Source organism: Clinocottus analis, unplaced genomic scaffold (assembly GCF_023055335.1).
Source record: "Clinocottus analis isolate CAN_PGR_092001 unplaced genomic scaffold, fCliAna1.0.p SCAF_6, whole genome shotgun sequence".
In the NCBI taxonomy this organism is placed as follows: domain Eukaryota; kingdom Metazoa; phylum Chordata; class Actinopteri; order Perciformes; family Cottidae; genus Clinocottus; species Clinocottus analis.
This window is the reverse complement of record NW_027176218.1, coordinates 18,099,257-18,124,502: the sequence shown is the minus strand read 5'-3', so window position 1 is coordinate 18,124,502 and position 25,246 is coordinate 18,099,257. Positions and strand designations below refer to the sequence as shown.

General features: G+C 41.5%; 1 protein-coding gene across 13 annotated transcripts; it reads left to right on the top strand.

The window, feature by feature from the left end:
• The first annotated feature begins 443 nt into the window (after positions 1–443).
• cnot1 (CCR4-NOT transcription complex, subunit 1) lies at positions 444–23,973 on the top strand. Of its 13 annotated transcripts, none has more exons than XM_068604055.1 (49): positions 444–604; positions 2,229–2,538; positions 2,664–2,771; positions 5,045–5,137; positions 5,446–5,514; positions 5,684–5,738; positions 6,649–6,852; positions 6,959–7,127; positions 7,360–7,486; positions 7,691–7,801; positions 8,238–8,408; positions 8,629–8,756; positions 9,105–9,345; positions 9,450–9,569; positions 9,830–9,952; positions 10,082–10,233; positions 10,414–10,564; positions 10,710–10,911; positions 11,051–11,176; positions 11,996–12,120; positions 12,237–12,523; positions 12,610–12,688; positions 12,821–13,060; positions 13,198–13,338; positions 13,425–13,604; positions 13,829–13,945; positions 14,041–14,151; positions 14,357–14,434; positions 14,723–14,900; positions 15,295–15,428; positions 15,548–15,844; positions 15,987–16,127; positions 16,491–16,595; positions 16,739–16,858; positions 17,145–17,339; positions 17,451–17,593; positions 17,810–17,918; positions 19,070–19,239; positions 19,606–19,837; positions 19,932–20,180; positions 20,584–20,747; positions 20,906–21,023; positions 21,161–21,262; positions 21,451–21,624; positions 21,814–21,963; positions 22,059–22,239; positions 22,466–22,598; positions 22,711–22,845; positions 23,015–23,973. In XM_068604055.1, exons 2-49 carry the CDS (start codon positions 2,437–2,439, stop codon positions 23,091–23,093), a joined length of 7,119 nt encoding a protein of 2,372 aa, XP_068460156.1. In that variant the 5' UTR covers positions 444–604; positions 2,229–2,436; the 3' UTR covers positions 23,094–23,973. The 13 variants fall into 13 exon arrangements, with proteins under 13 accessions (XP_068460156.1, XP_068460155.1, XP_068460154.1 ...); XM_068604054.1 differs by having other exon boundaries at positions 5,039–5,137; XM_068604053.1 differs by having other exon boundaries at positions 5,039–5,137; positions 11,051–11,191.
• Positions 23,974–25,246: the final 1,273 nt, after the last annotated feature.

Genomic DNA, 25,246 nt, shown 5'->3' with positions numbered 1-25,246 from the left:
GCGGCCAAAAACCCTTCCACGGTTCTCAAAACAACAGGGCTATTTTCTCATTCGTTAAAAATCCATGCAGAGAAACTTATATGGATAACTGTTTTTGGCTAAGAAGCCGACCAACGTCACTAACGCGTCAGCCTGAGCTTCATGTGGAAAATTGGAGGAATGCCCCTTTAACAGTTTTACTGCCCCGTTTTAAGTCTTGGTGAACTGTGGGGATATAGTTTGATCTTCATCTGTCATTCTAGTGAAAATTGTGTCAGAAAATAAATAAACCATGGTAAAAGGATTGTGTTCTGGTATCTTCTTTTTTTGGATCCAGATTCAATGAAAAGAAGCAACAAAAAAAATCCACTCATCTTACATTTATATAAAGAAACAATAGAACCGTGCTTAATTTCCAGGTGTCTACTGGCGAGCACCTTGCGTTTGTGTCGCGCGGATAAGCTCACGCACTCATCTCGAGCCGTGACCGCGCCGCGGTGGTGACAGTCGCCATTTTATTTTGAAAATCAAACTGAACTGGAGGCACAGCGACCCTTCCATTTCGTCAAGTTTGTTGTGCGAAACAAGAAGGAATGAAAACCTGAATCACTTTCTTGGGAGCACGGTGAGATTTATTGTATAGTTCGTCAACAACCGTCGACCGATTTATATACAACACATGAGCGACAACGTTGATACGGAAAATGCACGTTAGCCAGCAATGCGGGGGCGGTCTATTTGCTGAAAAGCAGCTGTCATATTTGCTACATCAAAACAATAATTTCTGTAATTTAGCAACGTTTTCCGTGCCACGTAGGTAACCTAGTTATCTATAAGTACATTAGTCATATTTGTGCTAAAGACGTTGGCTGTACGGTCTGTTTCCGTTTCGTTACAATACAGTTAACGTTTCCAACCACCATATAATCTGAGTGGTTCCACAGATTAGACGGTGCCGTAGAAACAAGCTAACGTTAACAAGGTTACTGCTAACGGGAGCTACGCGGTCGCGCAAACCCCGTCTGCGATACGCGGCCTTCACACTCATGGCCGAGGCGTGTGTAACGATATCGAAACCGTAGGTATTGATTAGCGAGACAAAGTTGCACGTAAAACAATACTAAGAAAATGGTAAAGGTAACGTTAGTCTGTTTTGCCGATTCATTCAAACCAGCTTGAAACGGGCTCATGTTGCTAATGTTAGCTTCACGCAGATGCTAACTCTGTAGCATTAGCTCGGAGTACTATTTTACAGAGGTTAATGTTGGATATTGACACAGATCAGTAATTCTGATTGGTATATTTAAGTGGCTACAACATGGAGTTTTTTTGAACTCGCGACGGTCTAACTGATTCCGTTGCTCGTGTTACCGCTCATTGAGCCTGTAAACATGTTGGCTAACGTTCACTCAAACTTTTCCCCTAGCAAGTGATCATCAGCGTCATGGTAATGTTAGCCCCAAGTGAGTTGCTATCGGTTGGTCCCCCCACTTCCTCTACGAGTATGGCTCCAAATTCAGGTAGTTTGTGGCATCGGTTAGGTCGTCTGGTAAGGTTACGGTGGCTTAACGTCTGGTAACATGTAAATTCACGTAGAATGCCTCCTCGTAACGTTTGCTAACTCGGATTAGCTTGCTCTTTGTTTCAGTGAGGGATTTTTTTTACTCTCTTGCTATAACTGCTAGTCACCAGAAATGGCTGGTGAGCTACTTTTAATGCGGTGTTCTTGTGACTCGGTTGGTGAAGCTGCCGCAGTTATCGCGCTATTGTTCACGAAAGTTGGTCAATTCGGTGAGCAACCTCACAAACGTTAGCCTTCATTCTCTGTGCCAGATATTTGGATGCAGCTGAGGCCTAGTACAAGCTATTGGTACGGCATGTTTACATAACTACAATATATCTGATAAGTTCTCAAACTACGGAGCTTTAACTTGTATTAACATTGGTTTTGGAATGTTTTGGCAGATGTATGACAGCAGACCCTGAAATATTTTACGCTGGACTCTGTTGTGCACATGGGCCTCGAATCCTGTCATTATTTTCATGTTGCCATTTGAACGTAAATATTGACCTGCGTGGAAGTAAAACTACAAAACTCAATTATAGGGATGTTTGCAAACCAATTACACCTTTTTGTTTCCATTTCTTTTTTCACCCTTTTTTAATTTCTATTGCAAAACGTATTATGTGTGTTTTTAAGGGAAAAATATACATCACTTCTAACTTGTTTTTTTTCCCTTTCATTACAGATGCTGAACTTGATTTTAAACTGAAGGACTCTACCTAGCACCGGGAGCCACTGATCGGAAAACTCATTTGGGAGCCAATATTTTTTACACCTTTGGGGGGGGGGGGGAGGAGGAGGAGGAGGAGAAGTAACCTATCACTGAAGTGACTAAAGGGGAATAATGGTGATTTTGCGCCGTGCTCGGCCGCCTGCTTCTGCCCCAACTAGCAATGAATCTTGACTCGCTTTCGCTGGCTTTGTCTCAAATCAGCTATCTGGTGGACAATTTAACAAAGAAAAACTACCGAGCCAGCCAGCAAGAAATACAGCATGTAAGTGGTAGCAAAGACATTTAGTGCTTTTCTTTTTCTGGAATATTTGAAAGTTTATTAATGAAGTATACTAAAATATCCCCTTATGTTCACTTGCACTGGATGCTTTGCCTGTGTTCTCCTAGATTGTAAATCGTCACGGCCCTGAGGCAGACAGGCATTTACTACGCTGTCTCTTCTCTCATGTGGATTTCAGTGGCGATGGTAAAAGCAGTGGCAAGGACTTTCACCAGGTAATCTTTGATTAGAGATACATTGATATTTATTTATTTTTAGGAATGTTGTTGGCCCTCGCCTCTTGGAAGTTGAGCATTTGACATTTCCCCCCAGTGGTCTGTTTTAAACTAGATTAATAGTCAAATTTGAAAGCAATTACATCAATTTGAAATAATCCCATGTCCTGCAACAAATATTTCTCACACACTTAAAGATAAGCAGAGCACTAATCATAGAGTCTGAACACTTTCTACATTTCTTACGAACCCAGCTACCGTCATTCAGTAAAGCATTCAGTGTTATTAACATACAAAATCTGAGAAGTTGGGACACGTACTGACGCATGTTATTTTGGTTTAGTCTTCACACATTGCCAAACAAGTACTCTCCTTACATTTTAAGAGACAGTGTGCACTTTTAAACTCAGTGGAATTTAATATTTATATATATATTTTTTCAATAGACACTTGTTGCTATTGCTGTACTCTTAAAAGAAACAAATCAAACACTTTTAATTTGCACAAGCTATCTGATTTATTCTTTGGGACACATTTAAAAGCATAATTTGTCATACTTTTACAGCTGTTCCAATCATACTATTTGACTCAGAAGCCCAGAGTGTATAGTACAGAGACTGTGTGCTTGTAAATCACTGGATGCATGCAACTATGTTCTCTGCACTTAAAGCATTTACCTCCTAAGATATTGACCATTTTGCACTTTTAAATTTGGCACAGTCCACCCAACTCCAAGCCCTCTCATTGTAGCACTCTTATGGTATGCTGTATGTCTGCGCCGGTTTGCGCATACATCTCAAAATGGCAGCACTGGGAAATCTGTATTTTATGAATTTGTTCTCTTACCGTACTGTTCTACTTCTTGACTAGACCCTACTCCTCTGCCGACTTCACTGTTTTTTAGAGGCTATAGCAGACTCTAGAATTTGAGAGAAAGACAACTTAAGCAATTAAATGATGCCAACCATGTCAAGCTAGCTTGTTTGGAAGGAAGCGAAAACTTTGGTGAACCCCTCATCCTCAACAATATTAATTCCGCAACTGTGCTACTCAGCTTGTCACAGGCAGACTTAGTGAGGGGTCTTTGTTGTTCAGTGAGACTGGTTTGACGCATTCCTCTTGAACGCCCATCGCCGACCAACACATGCTGCACGTTGGGATGGTACTTAAGCTGGTTGTGCTGGTGACATGTCAACGTCTTCCGAGTGAACATCTGACATCTACGTCTAGCTGCATTAGAGCGGAAATAGTTGAATAGGTATATTAGAAGCTCATTTTGATCATGTGTTAAATGCATCAAAAAAATAACGCATTAATCCTGTAATTTAATCATAGCGTGCTAACGCGTTATTTTTCACAGCTCTAATTTATGTGTAACAATGTTAACCACCATGATAGCCATTTCATTTTACTGAGACATGGGCTACATCCACACGCATACGTTTCTCACTAATAAGATCTCTATCGACACAATTTCTGCACTGTTTAGAAATGTACACTGGGCATGCGGGCTGCCGGTGTAGACGGAAAGTAGATTTGTTGCTTAGTTGCAGAAAATACAACATATTGTTGTAGTCTTTATTAATACAAGATTGTGATTGACACTTAATCAGGATCTTTCTTTATATTTTCCACTCATGCATTCAAACAAAAATTGTAATTATTTTTTTATCTTAGAATAAGACCTGCAGCCTAGATTAGATTTTGGCGCTCGCAAATCCCTCCAATAACAGTATGATTTCTCTGCATACCGGCAGAATTATACAAATGTAGAATTTAACACCACAACAGATGCTAGTATAGACAACATCAGCCATACCGGTAATTGACCCAAAGAAGGTTGTAACAGGTTATGGTATACGTGGGCATATGAATGGCCACCTTATTCTATAATCTTTTTGGCCTTTATGCTTAACCCCGACTTTTTAATGGCAGCATAAACGTAATACAATGTTTATTACAGATTTATGACTAGAAAAACCTGACAGTGCTGGACATCATCTGAAATGAGACTTTAGCTTTTATTTATTCACCACTTTTATTAGGCGTATACTGTTAAGCTGCCCTCTCCCTGACAGGAGCATGCACACAAACAACACAGGGGTGGAGTAGAACAAGTTGTATAAGTAACCACATTGTGATTATGAATACAACTTATTGTTTAACATTGATTATTGTGAGAGACTTGTTGTCTTATCTTATTCTTCACCTGCCTCTCTTCTTTTCATTTTTTTTCTCGGTACGTTTTGCTTTTCAACTTGCCCAAGACACAGTTTCTGATCCAGGAGTGTGTGTCACTGATATCAAAGCCAAACTTTATCGCTACTCTGTGTTACGCCGTTGACAATCCCCTGCACTACCAGAAGGTAAGGAGCCGATACTACACTGTCTGTATTATTACTGTGGTAGCCATAATGTATATATTGGCCCTTTATTAATAGATACATTCTGATTTAATTTAAGACTTGCTAAAAAAAGCAAGCAAGAAAATGTAGTCAAATCTTTTTTTTGATCTGTTCTACATTTCTACAAAAATGTACTGGCTTTCTGTTGAAATATGGGTCTGTAACCAACTTGGACATCAACTCAGACTTATGAGCGTACAGGCATTTTTCAGGTTTTCATAAATATCAAAACATGCTTTGACATATAATATACTTAAACTGTCTTTTAGAGTTTGAAGCCATCGGCCCATTTATTCACTCAACTGAGTAAAGTTCTTAAGCTCAGCAAGGTCCAAGAGGTAAGCCAGCTCTGCAAATCTTACATGGGTCTTTGTTTTGGACAATGTATATCCAGTACATAGTTTACATTTTACAAATTCTTGACTTTCAACATGTTTATCCTTAAGTCTATCTGAAATGTGAAAACATAATTAAATAGATTTTACAATTTTTGATTGATTTTCCCAGGTAATATTTGGACTTGCTTTGCTCAACTCCAGCAACGCAGACCTTCGCGGTTTTGGTAAGTAATTTTAGTAGAGCCTGACTTCAATGTAAATCTGGAGCAAAGATGTGTTGAAACCCTCTTAAATATCATATTACTGTAAATGTTAATTTAAAGTGTTAAACATTGTCAAAACACTTTTAAATATGAAACGCACTGCTGATAAGTGTTACTTCTAAGTTACTCCCTTTTTATTTGCCTGGTATTGGAGGTTGGTTAAAATGTGCAAGGCACATTAACAGTGTTTTTTCCCTAAAAACAAAGCTCTGTTTTACAACATTAAGTTGATTATATTCCATTCTTGCAATATGGCAATCTTTTTTTGTTGCTCAAGCAAATAAATGAGCTTGTCTATCATAATGCAAGGGCTCGCACATGTTGATGTTGCTTTTACAGGCTGCTTGCAATACTCATCATCGTGGCAACATTCCATATGCATGTTTTTAGTTCTATACACGCCACGCGGGTGACAGACTGTCATAGATCGTTTCTGTAATTGCTGACGATGAGCTGTAGATTGTTCCAAGATTGAAGCAGGATTTTAATTCACCACTTGGACAAACATGCAGATTCTATAATGGCCAATGGGGTGTTTGTGACTGAAGTGAAGATTATAATAAATGTATTTATTGTGAGATATAATGGATAAGGATTATAATAAATGTATTTATTTGTGAGATATAATGTTGATTAATAGTTGGCATCTTTTTTTATTGCTTTTTATAATTGAACACTACATTTCGTCATTTGGGATAAGCATTGGTTACACAAGTAGGAAACGGGCATCTAAATGATCTGACTTCAATTTTTGGACAACCCCCCATCACTTTTAATAGACAAGATTTTGTATAGCTTTGACTCATAAGTACTGTGAAATTGTATAAAGGCAAGTTTGTGCTTTATTAACTTGTCTATGGCTGTCTCTTAGCTGCGCAGTTCATCAAGCAGAAACTTCCGGACCTCCTGCGGTCATACGTTGACGCGGATCTTGGAGGAAACCAGGAAGGTGGCTTCCAAGACATTGCTATAGAGGTCTTGCAGTTACTCCTCTCACATCTACTCTTTGGCCAGAAGGGAGCCAGCGGGGTAGGGCAAGAGCAGATTGACGCCTTCCTTAAGACACTTTGCAGAGGTATGGGGGATCACCACATTTGTTCTTCAGATGCTGAAGCGTATAGATGTCTACAGTTGAAGATGGCTTTCTCAGACTTAAATTGTATTTGTGCGTTGTATTTTAGATTTCCCGCAGGAGCGCTGCCCTGTGGTGCTCGCACCACTGCTGTACCCTGAAAAACGGGACATTCTCATGGACAGGATCCTGCCAGACTCGGGAGAGTTAGCTAAGACCATGATGGAGAGTTCGCTCGCAGAATTCATGCAAGAAGTCGGCTATGGCTTCTGTGCAAGGTGAATTTGTTTAAATTCTTCTCAGCTATGCCCACAACTAACTCATTTAATGTGCTATAAACTGTTTTGCATCAGTAGAAGGTTAAAAAAAGAGCCAAAATCTGAGGTTAAACCATATAATATGCCTTGTTGTTTTTTTACAATAGTACTATAACAATATCAGTGTGATTTTAAGAGATTTGTGAATCTTGAAAGAGATGGTTTGCACTGACCAGTCTATTTTTCTCTCTAGTCTGGATGAGTGCAGAAACATAATCCTCCAGTATGGGGTGAGAGAGGTGACTGCTAGCCAGGTAGCCAGGGTCCTGGGCATGATGGCTCGTACCCACTCTGGCTTAACTGATGGCATCCCACTACAGGTAAGGCTCTTTATTTGACAATAGTTGCGGCCCATTTCTGTTCATCCACAAACCAATAGTGGAAAATATGATGTGGATAAACTAGGTTTGCCAATGGCTTTAATATTCACAATCATGGTTAGTGGTGATTGATTGTGCTTGTTTCTGGATTTATAACATTTCACCACACCATATCTTAAATCTTCTGTTTTTTCTTTTGCTCAGTCCATCTCCGCCCCAGGAAGTGGCATCTGGAGCGATGGTAAGGACAAGAACGATGGCTCACAGGCACACACGTGGAATGTTGAGGTCCTCATTGACGTTGTGAAAGAAGTGGTAAGTGATCAGTTTCTCAGTTGTTCATCATGAAAATATGTGTGTATTTTATTTATTTTTTTACACAAACTGCACTTTTCGACAAACACTTTCTTAAAATGTAAACTGTTTGAAGTAGCTCGAAAGATTATTTCAATTCAGCATTTCTATTAATTTTACCATCCTATTGCATTTAAACAGCTGTGAGTTTGATAATCTTTTTAGTGTATTCTATTCACAAAGCCTTGATTTCCCCAGAATTTTACCATGTGTCCAGCCTTTTATAGTGTCATTTTGAAACTACGTTTTGTCAAATTCTGCATTAGTACACAAGTTAATACACACACACTCGTCAGAAGTCTGAAACTAAAGGTAACAGAAATAGTTATTTGCACCAATTACTTTAAAAAGCCTGCTAAGCTTTCAGTTGTGGATTTATTTTTGCTCTTTGCCATAGAATCCCAACCTGAACTTCAAAGAGGTGACATACGAACTAGACCATGCAGGCTTTATAATCCGGGACAGTAAAGGTCTGCATATAGTCGTGTATGGCATCCAGAGGGGGTTGGGCATGGAGGTCTTCCCTGTTGATCTCATCTATCGGCCATGGAAACACGCCGAGGGACAGGTAACTGGCCAACGTTTTCTTTATCAGGATAATGGGATATCATGTGTTTAAATAGATTTTGAAAGGATATTTATTTTTTTGCTTTCAAACTAAAAGTTGATGTTTAATTAAGAATCGTAGCGCAAACTAGTTGGTTTCTCTGTAACAATGTGGTTTGAGTGGTTAAGGTTGAGCAATGTATTGTATTTGTCTTTATTGTTTTTTCTTATCTTTTCTCCAGCTGTCATTCATTCAGCACTCCCTGATGAGTCCAGAAGTGTTCTCCTTTGCTGACTACCCTTGCCACACTGTGGCAATTGACATCCTTAAGGCCCCACCAGAGGATGACAACAGGGAGATTGCCACCTGGTATTGATCTTGTTTCTTAAGTAATATGTAGAAAGGTGTTGCTTTACTGCTACTTATTGGATTTATATTTGTCTTTTAAATGGATATCTTTTTGCTCTTTGCCTGCTTATTAGTTAAATTGGTGCTTCACTTGGCGCATCCTGCATATCATGTGATAAATTGTTTAACAATGGTATTTTTTTAATTATCTATAGCTGATTGCTATGATATACTGTAGAAGACTCTGTTCTCTGCTCAGAGGTGTAGTTTGACCCTCTCGATATGGTTCAGTTGTTGATTTGCCTGAAAGAGTTAAAAGGCCAATGCTATTGTGATGCGACAGTTTGTTGGAATGTTTCCCCCTAACAGGAAAAGTCTGGATCTGGTGGAGAGCCTGCTTCGGCTCTCTGAAGTGGGACAATATGAGCAGGTGAAGCAGCTGTTCAGCTTTCCAATCAAGCATTGCCCCGACATGTTGGTGCTGGCATTGCTGCAGATCTCCACCTCCTGGCACACACTGCGCCATGAGCTCATCTCTACCCTAATGCCCATCTTTTTGGGTAACCACCCTAACTCGGCCATTATCCTGCACTACGCCTGGCATGGACAGGTTGGTGTTTATTTTTGTTGATTTCAAGTCAATAGGTCTTGTTTTGTCCTAGTATATTCTTATCAAATCTGTGTACTCATACAACCTGGCGGTTATTTTTCCAGGGACAGTCTCCCTCCATCCGTCAGCTGATTATGCATTCGATGGCTGAGTGGTACATGAGAGGGGAGCAGTATGACCAGGCCAAGCTGTCTCGCATCCTCGATGTGGCCCAGGACTTGAAGGTTTGTCAGAATAGACTTTAAAAATCACACATGTTGACTTCTCTGAACTTAAAACCTTCAAACTAAAGCAGAATAATTAGGAAATGGCGTAGTTGCACAGTGGTCTTTAAAAAAAAAAAAATACAATACTTTACCCTCTCATCTGTTGATTAAAACTAGTAAAAGGTCATATATCCCATGGTGGTCTTTGCTTTATTCTATATGTAGGTATATTTTTCATGGTCAATAAGCCAGTGTGTTTTTGTTTCCCCCCTCTCCAGTCTCTATCGATGTTGCTGAATGGAACTCCATTTGCCTTTGTTATTGACCTTGCTGCACTTGCCTCTCGCCGTGAATACCTCAAACTTGATAAATGGTTGACTGACAAAATCAGAGAGCATGGGGTGAATCTTCTAATTTATTTACGTGCACTAAAATGTCAACCAAGATTGTTAGTGTTCTTGTTATGTCATTTTTATCTGTGAATACCACGCTGAGAACATTGTATCATACAAAATGTTATATTTTGTCAGGAACCTTTCATCCAGGCGTGTGTGACATTCTTGAAGAGGCGCTGCCCGTCCATTATGGGGGGTCTGGCCCCCGACAAGGACCAGCCCAAAAGCGCCCAGCTGCCCCCAGAGACCTTAGCTACCATGCTGGCCTGCCTGCAGTCCTGTGCTGGGTAAGAGGCTATTTGGCTTTGTTCCCACCACTTTAAGCAAGACTAACATTATTAGCCGATTACTAAAAGAGTCAAAGTGAAGCAAAACTTTAGTCACGTGTGTAATTTATGGCAGTATAGTTATTTATGGACACCAATCACATACACCCCTTTTAAAAACCCTTACTTATGTATCCTCAGGAGTGTGTCCCAAGAGCTGTCTGAGACGATCCTGACCATGGTTGCCAACTGCAGCAATGTAATGAATAAAGCCCGACAACCACCACCAGGGGTAATGCCAAAGGGACGGGCCCCCAGCACCAGCAGCCTGGATGCCATCTCTCCTGTACAGGTATGTTCATATGATGGGCATATTATGCCTTGGCGGACAAACTTTTGTAATGTATTTTCCAAACAGCCCTGTATTCCTGACTTGCTTGTTCAAACAAACTTAAAAATCAATTGTTGTAAAATTTCTTGCCCCCTCCCTTCTCTAGATGGACTCCCTTTCCGGCATGGGTTCCTTGAACCTGGGGGGCACAGCCCCCTCCCACACTCAAAGCATGCAGGGTTTCCCAACCTCACTAAGTTCGGCTTTCAGTAATCCCCAGTCTCCAGCAAAGGCCTTTCCACCACTCTCCAACCCAAACCCCAGCACACCATTTGGGGGCATTGGCAGCCTGTCCTCCCAGCTCCCTGGTATGGACTCTGGTACTACGCTATTTTATTTTCTCATTTTAACACAAACACATCAGCATTTCAGAGTTTTGGGTCTTTAAATTCATTGAGAAATGAGACGGGAACAAATTGTCGCTAAATATTATTACTTTGCTTTCAGGTCCCTTGAGCACAGGCATCAGCGCTAGTATTGGTTCTAGTCTAGGGATGCCAACTGTCAACACAGACCCTTTTGGCACCAGGAAGATGAGCACCCCAGGCCTGAACCCACCCACATTTCAACAGAGTAAGATTGAGGCCTGTAAGTGGTGGTAGTGGTGTGACTGAGAGCCCCGCCCTGCGTTGCTCATTACTGTATTTCCTCTGCAGTGATTTGTTGTCTTTTTAGTAATTTATTTTGTACAAATGCTCTTTAGTGTGCCTCACAAATAGAGATTTTGATTGTCTTTTTCTAGCACAGTCCTAGTTTATAAAGGAAATAACTGCTAGTGTCAATGGAGGTTGCATTGACTCATTTTGATGCGTTCAACCTACTCTATGAAATGACTTACGACGAAACACTAGCTCGAAGCTGCTTATAATAAATCATTTAAACTGCTAATGCAAGTACGGTGCAAGTATTTCAATAATGCAATTGTGTGTTTTTATGCAAATAGTAACATAAAAGGATAACACTTACAATTACACAAATTTTAGGACTTTCTTTAATTATAGTTCTAAAGAATCTGCCTTTGTCGGCTGACAATATTGCAATCTCTGCATCAAATACAGTTTACAAGACAAGTTTCAGAAGTATTTACCAAGAGCCTGTAAAAGACTGACGCAATTGTTAGCATATTGTAAACATTTAGATCTATGATTTTACTTTGAAACCAAATTGGTTTATCAAAGAGGAAATGCAGATCAGTCTTCCATTCCGTGTCTTCCTAGGCTAATGGCCCCACTTTTATGTCACTTTAATGATATCAAAAAGAGGTCTAACAGTCAACCAAATACTCTTTCGTGATGTAGCGCTTGACTGCACAATGTTAACAAACGAGTCAATTACTTGGCTCTTGCTCCACCAGTCTTGGATCAAAAGTGTCTTTTTATTTCCCCTTTTCAGCTGACCTTTCTCAGGTGTGGCCCGAGGCAAACCAGAACTTTAGTAAGGAGATAGACGATGAGGCAAACAGTTACTTCCAGCGCATCTACAACCACCCACCTCACCCAACTATGTCTGTGGATGAAGTATGTAGTGATATTATTAATTTGTCTCTGCCAAAAACACCAACTTGTATCAATCCCTCCAGTGAGCACTGTTGCACTTTGCGTTAACTCCCACTGCATCATTGTCCCCTTCCTAGGTACTGGAGATGCTGCAGAGGTTTAAGGATTCAACCATCAAGCGGGAGCGCGAGGTGTTCAATTGCATGCTACGGAACTTGTTTGAAGAATACCGATTCTTCCCCCAATACCCAGACAAGGAGCTGCACATCACTGCCTGCCTTTTTGGTGGCATTATCGAGAAGGGTCTCGTCACCTACATGGCCCTAGGCCTGGCCCTCCGATATGTTCTTGAAGCCTTAAGAAAACCCTATGGATCCAAAATGTATTACTTTGGAATTGCTGCCCTAGATAGGTTTAAAAACAGGTACTAAAAATGTTTTCTTTTGTATAAGTATTAATGTACCAACACTCCTTTTTGTCTCTGAATAATGGCCCTCTTCATGTTTCTAGACTTAAGGACTATCCTCAATATTGTCAACACCTAGCTTCAATTGCCCATTTCTTGCAATTCCCCCACCATTTACAAGAGGTAATCAGGTTTCCTTAATTTAAATTTTCATTTTTAAGGCTTTTTTTGTCTCAACTATCACCCCAGGAAAGGATTCTCACATACAGATAAATAAAATCGCGCTCTGCTTCTTTCAATATCCTGTGTGTGCAGTATATTGAGTATGGCCAACAGTCACGGGACCCTCCGGTGAAGATGCAAGGCTCCATTACCACCCCTGGCAGTCTGGCACTGGCACAAGTCCAAGCCCAGTCGCAGCAACCTGGTGTCCCCAAGGCCCCTCAGCCAGGGCAGCCAAGCACTCTCGTCACCACCACAACGACTACAACTACAGTGGCCAAGACCCCTGCCATCACAAGACCGACACCCAGCACCTTCAAGAAGGATGTGCCCGTGAGTTTGGCTCCTTTCCTAATGTCTATATACCACAATATGTGCCATGTCAATGTATTTAATTCGTTAATATTTGTATGCAAAACCTAGATGCGCTATTCAGAACGTGTATATATTTTTTTTGTTTCTTCCTTCAGCCCTCCATAAACACAACTAACATTGACACCCTGCTGGTGGCCACTGATCAAACGGAAAGGATTGTCGAGCCTCCGGAAAATGTCCAGGAGAAGATTGCTTTTATCTTCAACAACCTTTCCCAGTCCAACATGACACAGAAGGTAAAGGGAAAACAGATGAAACTTAATTATCTCAAAAACCTGATCAGATATTTTATTTTTATGAGTCCTATTTGCTTGTATTACAGGTTGAGGAGTTGAAAGAGACTGTGAAGGAAGAATTTATGCCCTGGGTGTCTCAGTACCTGGTGATGAAGCGCGTCAGCATTGAGCCCAATTTCCACGGCCTCTACTCCAACTTTCTGGACACGCTCAAGAATCCTGAGTTTGTGAAGATGGTCCTCAATGAGACTTACAGGAATATCAAGGTAAAACAGTGACTTAAGGCCTTTAAAATCTTAAAAAGCAGACATTTTTGTTTTAATTTATTTTCTTCCTACTACAACTATGATTTTGGTTACTGAGACTCTTATGGAACAACCGCATGTCATGTCTTGACACATAAAAATTGAATGCCAGATAAATACTTTTAAACTGAAAAATGTGCAAAGTATTAACACACTTATCCTTGAATGTCTTTGACATTCTTCAGGTTCTGTTGACTTCTGACAAGGCAGCTGCCAATTTTTCTGATCGCTCCCTGCTGAAGAACTTGGGCCACTGGTTGGGCATGATTACACTGGCTAAAAACAAGCCTATCCTCTACACAGTAAGTATTTGTGACATTACTTTGGGAGTGTTTCATTACATGGTGGATCTGCCTTCTTGGGAGTTGGCTGACATAATTTTCTCCTTTTTTGCCAGGATCTGGAAGTCAAGTCTCTGCTACTGGAAGCCTACGTGAAAGGCCAGCAGGAGCTACTGTATGTAGTTCCCTTTGTGGCCAAAGTTTTGGAGTCGAGTCTACGAAGCATGGTTAGTAAAATAGGTTCGGACCGAGAGGTGTCTCCATGCCATTGACATTACCTTGTCCCCAGTATGTCATGCTGGCATATTTACTTCAGTTAAAAGTAACTTAAAGTTGTCTACACACACAGTTAATACAATTGGCTTATGCCTACCTGATTCTACTGTTTGAGGTTCTGTGGAATAACTAATGTGTGCGTCTCTGATGTTGTAGGTCTTTAGGCCTCAGAATCCCTGGACCATGGCCATCATGAATGTTCTCGCTGAGCTGCATCAAGAACATGATCTCAAGGTAATATTATTCTTTCTGTATATCCACTTAACTCCAGGCAGCTCTTGTAACTGTAGTCCATCTAAATCTCAGTTAAAAAAAGTCACAACATGTTTTAGCCTGGCAAGATTTGCAATAATCATGTTCCAAAACAGAATGTTTGCTTGCTAACCATAACCCAGCCAGATTCAACATAGTCAGCCTACACAGTCTGGATTACATGGACAATATGCTACCACATTCAGCCATCCTACAAATAAACAGCTTTCACAAATTTGTTCCTCATATCGTTCTCTTGTTTTTTTGCAGCTCAACCTAAAGTTTGAGATTGAAGTTCTGTGTAAGAACTTGTCTTTGGACATCAATGACCTCAAGCCAGGGAACTTGCTGAAGGACAAAGAAAAGCTTAAGAGTCTGGAAGAGCAGCTATCTGCACCAAAGAAAGAGGCAAAGCCTCCAGAAGAGATGCTGCCAGTTTCTACCACAGGTCGATGCACCATCTTTACTTTAATCTTTGCTTTTCTTTCTACGTACTGCACATCTGAAGTTTGAGAAAAATTGGACCGACATTCTTGATTTAAATATTATTTGTTTGTCTATATTATCCTTCCCCTTGGCTATGTCAGTATTAATCCAGACTTTGGTCATTTTCTCATGTGAAAACAAAACTCCAGTAATTCTGATGGAAGTATGGGCCACATCATGTCACTTTCTTTGAGAGAGGAAAAAAAAAAAAACTAAACTCTGAAGACGCACACAAAATCTCAGTACTGCTTGTCTTTCTTGCCTATGTCCGTACTAAATTATCCGCTGTTTTTTTCCATTTAATTTTAACTTTTTTTTCTTTCTTTTGTGACCAACAGAATTTGTTCCATTTGCAGCACCTCCCTCAACCCCAGCTGTCATCACCACCGCTTGCACAACCACTGGCCCCCCAACCCCACAGTTTAGTTACCACGACATCAATGTGTATGCCTTGGCAGGCCTGGCTCCACACATCAATATAAACGTCAACGTAAGTGTTAACGTGCACACACTTTCTTTTTTGCGTATTTCCTTGTTTCTTAGTTCCTTTTGATTGTTCCTTCTTTTTTTTTTACTTTCATGGCATGCTTCCGCATGTCTTGTTTCTAGATCCCGCTGCTACAGGCCCATCCTCAGTTGAAGCAGTGCGTTCGGCAGTCGGTGGAGCGAGCAGTTCAGGAGTTGGTGCACCCCGTGGTTGACCGATCTATCAAAATAGCCATGACAACCTGTGAGCAAATCATCAGGAAGGACTTTGCCCTGGATTCGGAAGAGTCCCGCATGCGCGTGGCTGCTCACCATATGATGAGAAACCTGACCGCTGGCATGGCCATGATTACCTGCCGCGAGCCCCTGCTCATGAGCATCGCCACCAACCTTAAGAACAGCTTTGCTGCTGCACTTCGGGTAAGCTAAACAAAGCATGAGGGCTCATGTCCTTTTATTGATTGTGTTGCAAAAGGTTAAGTCACTACGCACAGAGAGAGCTGTCTCACCTTTTCCCTTGTACCAATCCTGCTTCTTTAACTTGAGGTGTCTATTCCCTCAGGCCCCAACACCCCAACAACGGGAGATGATGGAAGAGGCTGCAGCCAGGATTGCTCAAGACAACTGCGAACTGGCTTGCTGCTTCATTCAGAAAACGGCCGTTGAGAAGGCTGGCCCTGAAATGGACAAGAGACTAGCCACGGTGGGAATATAAGTGTATTTCCAATACATTAACTGTGGCTAGAGTCACCGCAGCATGAAATATGTTTCAAAGTGAATATGGCATTTGAATGATTTATATTACAATCATTGTTAAAAAGGTTTTGTAATTGATGTTCCAAGACGGAACAAGTAATTCAAACACCTTCAGAATTATCGCTGTTCATTTAATTGGGTACTTGTGATTCTATTTACCCGATGACAAAAGAGTTGACTGACAATAGCTTTTTATTTTGGAGGTATACTGGTCTGCGAGGACGCACGGGACTTGTAAAAGTTTCATTCACATCTTGTGGTGTTCATTTTTTCCTAAAGGAAAAGTATCTAATTTCTTTTTTTTTTTCAGGAGTTTGAACTGAGGAAGCATGCGCGCCAAGAGGGACGTCGCTATTGTGATCCTGTTGTTCTGACTTACCAGGCTGAACGTATGCCTGAGCAGATCAGGCTCAAGGTGAGGTCACTGTGGCATCCAGTAATACAATACAACCAAATATAATGGAACATCAGATACTGGATCTGTCCAAAATGATCATGATTATTTTTATCGACCAATAGACTGTACAATAGGAGAGTAACTAACATACTGTGTTTTAGGTGGGAGGAGTGGACCCAAAACAACTGGCTGTGTATGAGGAGTTTGCTCGGAATGTTCCAGGTTTCTTACCTAGCAATGATCTCTCCCAACCCACTGGCTTCTTGGCTCAACCCATGAAGGTATGTTTTTTTCTCTTTTTTTTTTTTTTTCTTCCTCAACTGGACAACTGAAAAGGAATGAAAGGGTTAAATTATTAATTACAATCGTCATTAATGTTTGTTTATCTTCTGATTGGTGTTCATCTTGATCAAGAGCAAAATGATCATCCTAAATAATTTTCTGTCTTATAATGCATAAAATAAGAAACTAAAACAGGCAGCGCCTTACTTGATATACACACAAAGGGCAGTTGGTTATGTCTTACCCAGAAAACGTGACTCCATTTCTCTACGTCTCCGTTTACAGCAACAGGCATGGGCCACCGATGACGTGGCTCAGATTTATGATAAGTGCATGGCAGACCTGGAGCAACATCTTCATGCCATCCCTCCAGCCCTTGCCATGAACCCCTTGACCCAGGCTCTGCGCAGCCTACTGGAAGCCGTGGCCTTGGCAAGGAACTCCAGGGACGGCATCGCCGCACTCGGCCTTCTGCAGAAGGTAAGTGTTACGGCTGTGGTCTAGTCGTGAGAAATGGTGTGAGGGAGGCAAAGCTGAGGACCTAATCGACGGCAACCTGCGTTTTACTAAGTTAGCTTTGCTATTTCCCAGGCTGTGGAAGGTCTTCTGGATGCCACTAGTGGTGCTGATGCCGACTTGCTGCTCCGCTACAGGGAGTGCCACCTGCTGGTGCTCAAAGCCCTTCAGGATGGGCGTGCCTATGGACCACAGTGGTGCAATAAGCAGATAACCCGGTGAGTCACAACACATTTGAGTTCAAACCATTGTTCGTCTTTTGTTGTAGTATTCAGCGCCCGCCCTCCCCACCGATTTGAATTCTACAAACTCATGCTTAGCTTTAAGTTAGATATTGTAATTCTGATAAATTATTTGCCCCCCTCCTTCCGTTAACGTCATAAGGCGATGTACAAGAAATATATAGCATTGTATTTTGCTGTGATTGTTTACAGGTGTCTGATTGAATGTCGTGATGAGTACAAATACAACGTTGAGGCAGTGGAGCTTCTGATCAGAAACCACCTGGTCAACATGCAGCAGTATGACCTGCACCTGGCACAGGTACACATTATAAATTGAGTCAGTTACTATTCTATCCTAATCTTATGTTGTAGTTTCTAAACATAAAAATCTGTTAAGACTAATGTTTAAAAAAAATAGTTTTCAATCTGTTGTGCACTCAAGACATTTTTAACACTGAACAGAAAGAACAAACCTTATCAGATCTTGGGCGATTAGTTTAATAATCGACTAATCGGAGGATTATTTTTTCGATTAATCGTCTAAAAATGTTTTTTTTTCTAAAAGCATTAATTTGCAACCTTGTATTACAAAAACAGAAATGACAGTGCATATTTACAGTGTAAACAATCCTAACTATGAAGAATTTATTTAAAAAAAATAAAGAAATACAAATCAAAAAACTTAATAGGAACGTCAGAACTTGTTCTCTACACTCAGACACATGCAGACTCTCATACACTCACAGATGCACACACTCACAGATGCACACACTCACAGATGCACACACTCACAGATGCGCGCGCGCACACACTCACTCACTCACTCACTGGATACTGCGCTTTACCTAAACAAAAGTTATTATTAGATATCGAACCACAAATCCAAACAGCACTTCCGGACTGAACGCAGGTCGGCGTTCTGCACCTCCGAGGAGATATTAACACATTGTTTCTCTTGAAGCCCCTGCAGTATTTTCAAACGAAGAAACATGGTTTCAATAAGACGTTATCTAACCCAACAGCACGGCTCAAACACGGAGAATGAATGAGTAACTTGCGAGCTAACGCCAACGTTTTGCCTAGCTGCTACGTTATTGTAGCAAGCAATGTGACCACAGAGTAACTTAGGAGAGGAAACAACAGTCTGCACCAGAACCTCCTGGACTTTCTCTCTGCTGCGTTCTGCACGCAACTCAACTTAAACCTTCCAACATCTCCGCGACTTATTGAGTGGCATAATAATCGTGCAACACAACGAATCGATAATGAAATTCTTTGCCAACTTTTTTTAATTGTTTTTTATAAATTTTATCGATTCGTTGTTGTAGCCCTAATCAGATCACTATTATCTGGCGGTGCAAATGCCCTGTATGTTCGACACCTTGATCAATACTTCTGTGAATCAGTAGTTGTTTGGCTAAGTGACATTTTAAGTGAAACGACAAGCTAACGTTGATTTTCGTCTTCTAGTCGATGGAAAATGGACTGCACTACATGGCAGTCGCTTTTGCCATGCAGCTGGTGAAGCTCCTGCTGGTTGATGAACGCAGTGTCAGCCATGTCACAGAGGCCGACCTCTTCCACACAATTGAGACTTTAATGAGAACCTGTGCACACTCCAGAGCCAATGCACCTGAGGGGTAAACGACTACATTGTTCAGACTTCTCTCTTTTCTTTCCATTAGTTGATTTGTTATCCATTGATCACAAATATCTGAACCCCACTGTCTCATTTAATGTCTTCCTGATTTCCACAGCAAAGTCAGTCCAACTACTTGGTAAACAAAATACTATACCACTTGGTTATCAATTTTGTGTTCATTCAATGTTGCTATGATTTACAGTTAAACAATTGGTTGCCATCATTTACCCATTGATGTCAATAGATCTTTTTCTGTTAGATACATTTTTCTAAGGCCATTAAGTTTTTGCTGAATCAAATCAAATGGCTCTAATTTGAGAGGCGTTTAAACTGACTCTGTCATCTCTTTGTCCTCCCAACCCAGCCTTCCCCAGCTGATGGATGTCGTTCGCTCCAACTATGAGGCCATGATTGACCGGGCCCACGGAGGACCCAACTTCATGATGCACTCTGGGATTTCACAGGCGTCAGAATATGACGATCCTCCAGGCCTGAGAGAGAAGGCCGAGTACCTCCTGAGGGAATGGGTCAACCTGTACCACTCGGCTGCTGCCGGCAGGGATAGCACCAAAGCTTTCTCTGCCTTTGTAGGCCAGGTAAACCTTCTTTTTAATGAATTTGACAGTTGAGTACAAGGGGCCGTTGTACCACAATTTGATGTCTTATGTCCTCTTTTTTTTTCTCTTCCAGATGCACCAGCAGGGCATCCTGAAGACTGATGACCTGATCACAAGGTTCTTTCGGCTGTGCACAGAAATGTGTGTTGAGATAAGCTACCGGGCGCAGGCTGAGCAGCAGCACAACCCAGCAGCCAGTGCAGCCATCATCAGGGCCAAGTGTTACCACAACCTGGATGCCTTTGTTCGGCTCATAGCCCTGCTGGTTAAACACTCTGGAGAGGCCACTAACACAGTGACAAAAATCAACCTCCTCAACAAGGTACTTTATGGTCAGAACAGAATAAATCATAGTAAATGTGATTGTATGTCAGCTCATCTGTAGAAGTGAAATTGTAAGCACATTTTGCAGTGCTTTTCAACTAAATTATAATCTCAAGAGTCTCAACAGATGTGCAATGATATTATTCTAAAGTAGGAGGGTTATAAAGAATGCTAGAACAAATATTTCAAAGTTAAATTAAACTATTTCATTAAAATCTTGTTTGAAGAACCGCTCTTCAAATTCAAATTATAGTATCTCCCAATACATTTGGCAAAGCTTGATTTATTTAATAATTCAAATTCAAATTACAGAAATGCTCATCTCGTCTGTAGATACTGCTGGCAACCTATAAACTGGATAACTTAATTGATTCTGATTGTGCCCCACTTTGTTCTCATAGGTGCTGGGTATCGTAGTCGGGGTGCTTATTCAGGACCATGATGTCCGTCAGACAGAATTCCAACAGCTGCCATACCACCGCATTTTCATCATGCTGCTGTTGGAACTCAACGCTCCCGAACATGTTCTGGAGACCATCAACTTTCAGACACTCACCGCCTTCTGGTAGGACATCTACATGCTGCTGTCATATCTCAAGGGTCTCCCTCAGACTGCCTGAAAAGGCTCGGCTATCATAGCCTATATTCCGATACATGTTTCTGTCCATAAATGATTACTGCACTTTGGTTTGGACTAATCTTTTATTTATTTTTTATGTGCAGCAATACCTTCCACATCCTGAGACCCACCAAAGCACCCGGCTTTGTGTACGCCTGGCTGGAACTCATCTCCCATCGCATCTTCATAGCCAGGATGCTAGCTCACACTCCGCAGCAGAAGGTATGCCAGGATAAGACACTCTAATTTACACACTCTTTAACTAGCTAACATGTCATTTTGTTGATGGATAAATGTTGTTGTTTCCCCATTTTGGTGGTTTTGGAATTTTGGTCTAATAGACTTATATTTTCTTCAAGGGTTGGCCCATGTACGCACAGCTGCTGATCGATCTCTTCAAGTACCTGGCCCCATTCCTGAGGAATGTAGAGCTCAACAAACCTATGCAAATCCTCTACAAGGTGCACTCTAGTTTTAATGTGCTTGCAGAAATATCAGCTGCTCTGTACCATTGCTGCTTGGGTTCGCGTTTAGTTTTGTAATGAGTTTTGACTGTTTGAGTCTAATGTGCAGATGCTTCCTGTTCAAGTTTAGATTACGAAACCTTTTTGCGCCCTCTGATGTCCGTTTTATTTTGTGTCCGTTTCAGGGCACACTGCGAGTGCTTCTGGTCCTGCTGCATGACTTCCCAGAGTTCCTGTGTGACTACCATTACGGCTTCTGTGACGTTATTCCGCCCAACTGCATCCAGCTTCGCAACCTCATCCTCAGTGCCTTTCCACGAAATATGAGGCTTCCTGACCCTTTCACACCCAATCTGAAGGTACGCACACACTCTCAAAACGTATACACACACAGCTGATTGGTATACAAAAGTTTCAACGTTTAACTTAGATCAGCAGGTTCTCTACACCGTACCAATGCGATTGGACAGAGGTGGGGCTTTTCCAGTATTGTTTCGACTGACAAAAGATCTAATGAACCTGTGTTTTTATTAACACCCCGGCTGCAGGTGGACATGCTGAGTGAGATCAACATCGCACCCCGTATTCTCACCAACTTCACAGGTGTGATGCCTTCCCAGTTCAAGAAGGACCTGGACTCCTATCTGAAGACTCGGTCACCAGTCACCTTCTTGTCTGAGCTGCGCAGCAACCTGCAGGTAGGAGCAGCCTCGACCCATTTTTAAATATTTATTATTAGACTCCAACAAGGGACAATGAGATATTTTATTAACTTGTCATCGTTGTCCTCCAGGTGTCTAACGAGCCAGGAAACCGCTACAACATCCAGCTGATCAATGCTCTAGTGTTGTATGTGGGCACACAGGCAATCGCTCACATCCACAACAAGGGCAGCACCCCCTCCATGAGCACGATCACCCACTCGGCACACATGGACATCTTCCAGAACTTGGCCGTGGATCTAGACACTGAGGGTAAGGTGGCAGTGTGATAGTGTGTGTTGCAAGTACATCGAGCCTTTTGTTTATTCGACTGAAAGTGTGATCTTTTTAATTTACGTTTCATTTTGTTGATGGATAAATGTTGTTGTTTCCCCATTTCCCCAGTAAATGAATTATAAATGCTATCCGATTTTAGACATTGAACACCTGTGCTGAACAAAAGCAGAGCAATGACGTTTCTGGGGTCATGTGTTTCCAGGGCGTTACCTGTTCCTGAACGCGATTGCCAATCAGCTGCGCTACCCCAACAGCCACACTCACTACTTCAGCTGCACCATGCTCTATCTGTTTGCTGAGGCCAACACCGAGGCCATCCAGGAGCAGATCACTAGGTCAGATTGAGTCCCAGTCGAGGTCTTCTTGGTGGCCTCATTATTCCTGCAGGAAAACTTCAAAGTTTTAACTACACATGCTGTCGGTTCAAGCGTTCTCCGTCTCTTACAGGGTTCTGTTGGAGAGGCTGATAGTGAACAGGCCTCACCCATGGGGTCTCCTCATCACATTCATCGAGCTGATCAAGAATCCTGCCTTCAAGTTCTGGAGCCACGACTTTGTGCACTGTGCTCCCGAGATCGAGAAGTAGGTTTCCAAGTTTTTACTCTTTGTTTCGTCATGTTTGTGTAGTGATGGCTAAACCTGCACCGATGGCAGAAGGCCTTCATTGTTGCCGCTTCTGCTAGGATTTGGACGATAAATTAATGTCTGTGTTATTTTCGTCCAGTTCTGACGTTCTTTCCACTCCCTTCAGGCTGTTCCAGTCGGTGGCCCAGTGCTGCATGGGACAGAAGCAGGCCCAGCAGGTGATGGAGGGCACCGGTGCCAGCTAGCCTGTGTACCAGCCAGCTCGTAGCCCACGGGAGAGATGCCGCGGCCTTGACTCACTCCCCCACCACACGCACCCCTCTCTCTTTACTGTCGGCACTGGATAAACTGGCAACCACAGTCATTTGAAATGTGGATAAAAATGACTACTGCTCACGGATCTAAAGAGTTAGATTTTTGTTTATCCATCTGGGGCTGAATTGAGATGGAGAAAATGGATTGGGACATGCTGTTTATTCTTTTTTTTGTTTTGATGCTTTGATGTAAATATTGGAAAAAAGGGAGAACGGGCAAGTAGATGTGTGGAGAGTAATGCACATGTCAAATAAAATGTATCCTGACATGTTAAAGACATGAAAACATATTTTCACTCACTACCAAAGTCCTTGGTTTGCTTCCCTCCCACACAAACCTTTTTTTTTCTGAGACTTTTTTTTCTCGTTTTTGTTTTCAGAGGCTGAATGGTAGATGATTGAAGAAAAAAGCTGCCTACTACTTTCATTTGATTCCTTTTTTGTCTCTGAGTGGGACAGGAAGATGAAGTTTAGTCTCCCAGGTGGGGTAGGGGGGGTGTCTTCTCCGGGCGTGTCGGTGGAGACAGTTTGCAGATGGTTAGTCCGTTTGAAACTGGCTCTGGAAGTCTCTCCCTGGCACTTGTAAATTGTGCAAAGTGATGGCGACATTGTATCTTGACGATTTGTACAAAGATCCAAATTGAAGAACAACAATTGAAGGACCAATACAGCCCATTTTGTAACATTTTGAATGTTTTGTAAATGTATTGGTCCATGTGTTGTATTTTGTAGTCCTTTCTAGTTTGCCTTTAGTTCTTGCTACTTAACTGCAGTATGCATACATACAGGAAATAAAGCATTCAAACTGCAATGCATCTGTGTTCATTCAGAACAAAAGGTATCTCATGTTTATATACCAGGAGTCTCTTTATAAAAAAAACAATGCGTATATGATCCACACTAAATGTTTGTGAGCGTTCAAAAGAGGAAATGCATGTAATGCTAAACAATATTCTGAAGTGTGTGATGTTTTCTGACTAAATTCCCGACCAGCCTGTGAATGTCTGCAGCAGGTTCAGCCTCACTTTTCCACCCTCTACAAGCTGTATTCAACAATACAGTGAATGTTGATGTGTAGAAATGAGCTGCTGATCAGTAGTGGGTCTTTACGGAGACGACCGAGAGGAAGGCCACTTGTTCACTCCCACTTCTTCTGTTGATGCAGTCCAAACGGTGCGGAGCATATATTGTGCAACAAAACACAATTTCACCTCAGCATTTAGACACTCACTGGCCACTTTATTAGGCACACCTGTTGAGTTGCTTAGCACAAATGGCTAATAAGCCAATTGCATGGCAGCAACTTCATGGATTGATGCATCTAGATGTAGTGAAGATAACTTGCTGAAGTTCAAACCGAGCATTAGGACGATGGTCTGAGTATTTTTGTTGAACTGCTGATTTAGTGGGATTTTTTTCACGCACAGCCATCTTGAGGTCAGAAAACGAAAATATTCAGTGAGCTGTAGTTGTGTGGATGAAAATGCCTTGTCAGGTCAAAATGAGCACAGTGGAAGATGACAAGTGGAGCCTTGAAGCAGGCAGGCTGCAGAAGACCACACTGAGTACCACTCCTGTCAGCTAAGAACATAAAATGGAAGCTACGAATTTGGACAAACGTTGCCTGGTCTTGATTCAAGCTGCAGAATATGGTGTAAACTACAGTAAATCATGCATCCATCCTGCCTTGTATCAATGGTTCAAGTTGGTGGTGGTGTAATGATGGGAGGGGGATATTTCTTTGGCCCAGTTTGGGCCTCTTATTACCAATTGAGCATGGTTTAAATGCCACATTGGATTTGCGGTTTGAAATGTTCTCCTAGTTATGACTCATTAGTACAATCCCAAATAACACTGCTGGTTTGAGTGTCTATGATGAATAGAATATATAAGCGCAAAGTAAAATGTGATGTGAAATTTTATATATATATATATATATATATATATATATATATATATATATATATATATATATATATATATATAATGTTTGCAATGGTTATAAATGGCAATTGGTGTTTCAAATCTATTTACAAACTAAGATGTTTGTTTCTTCTGAACTATTTACTTTTATATTCCTTAGT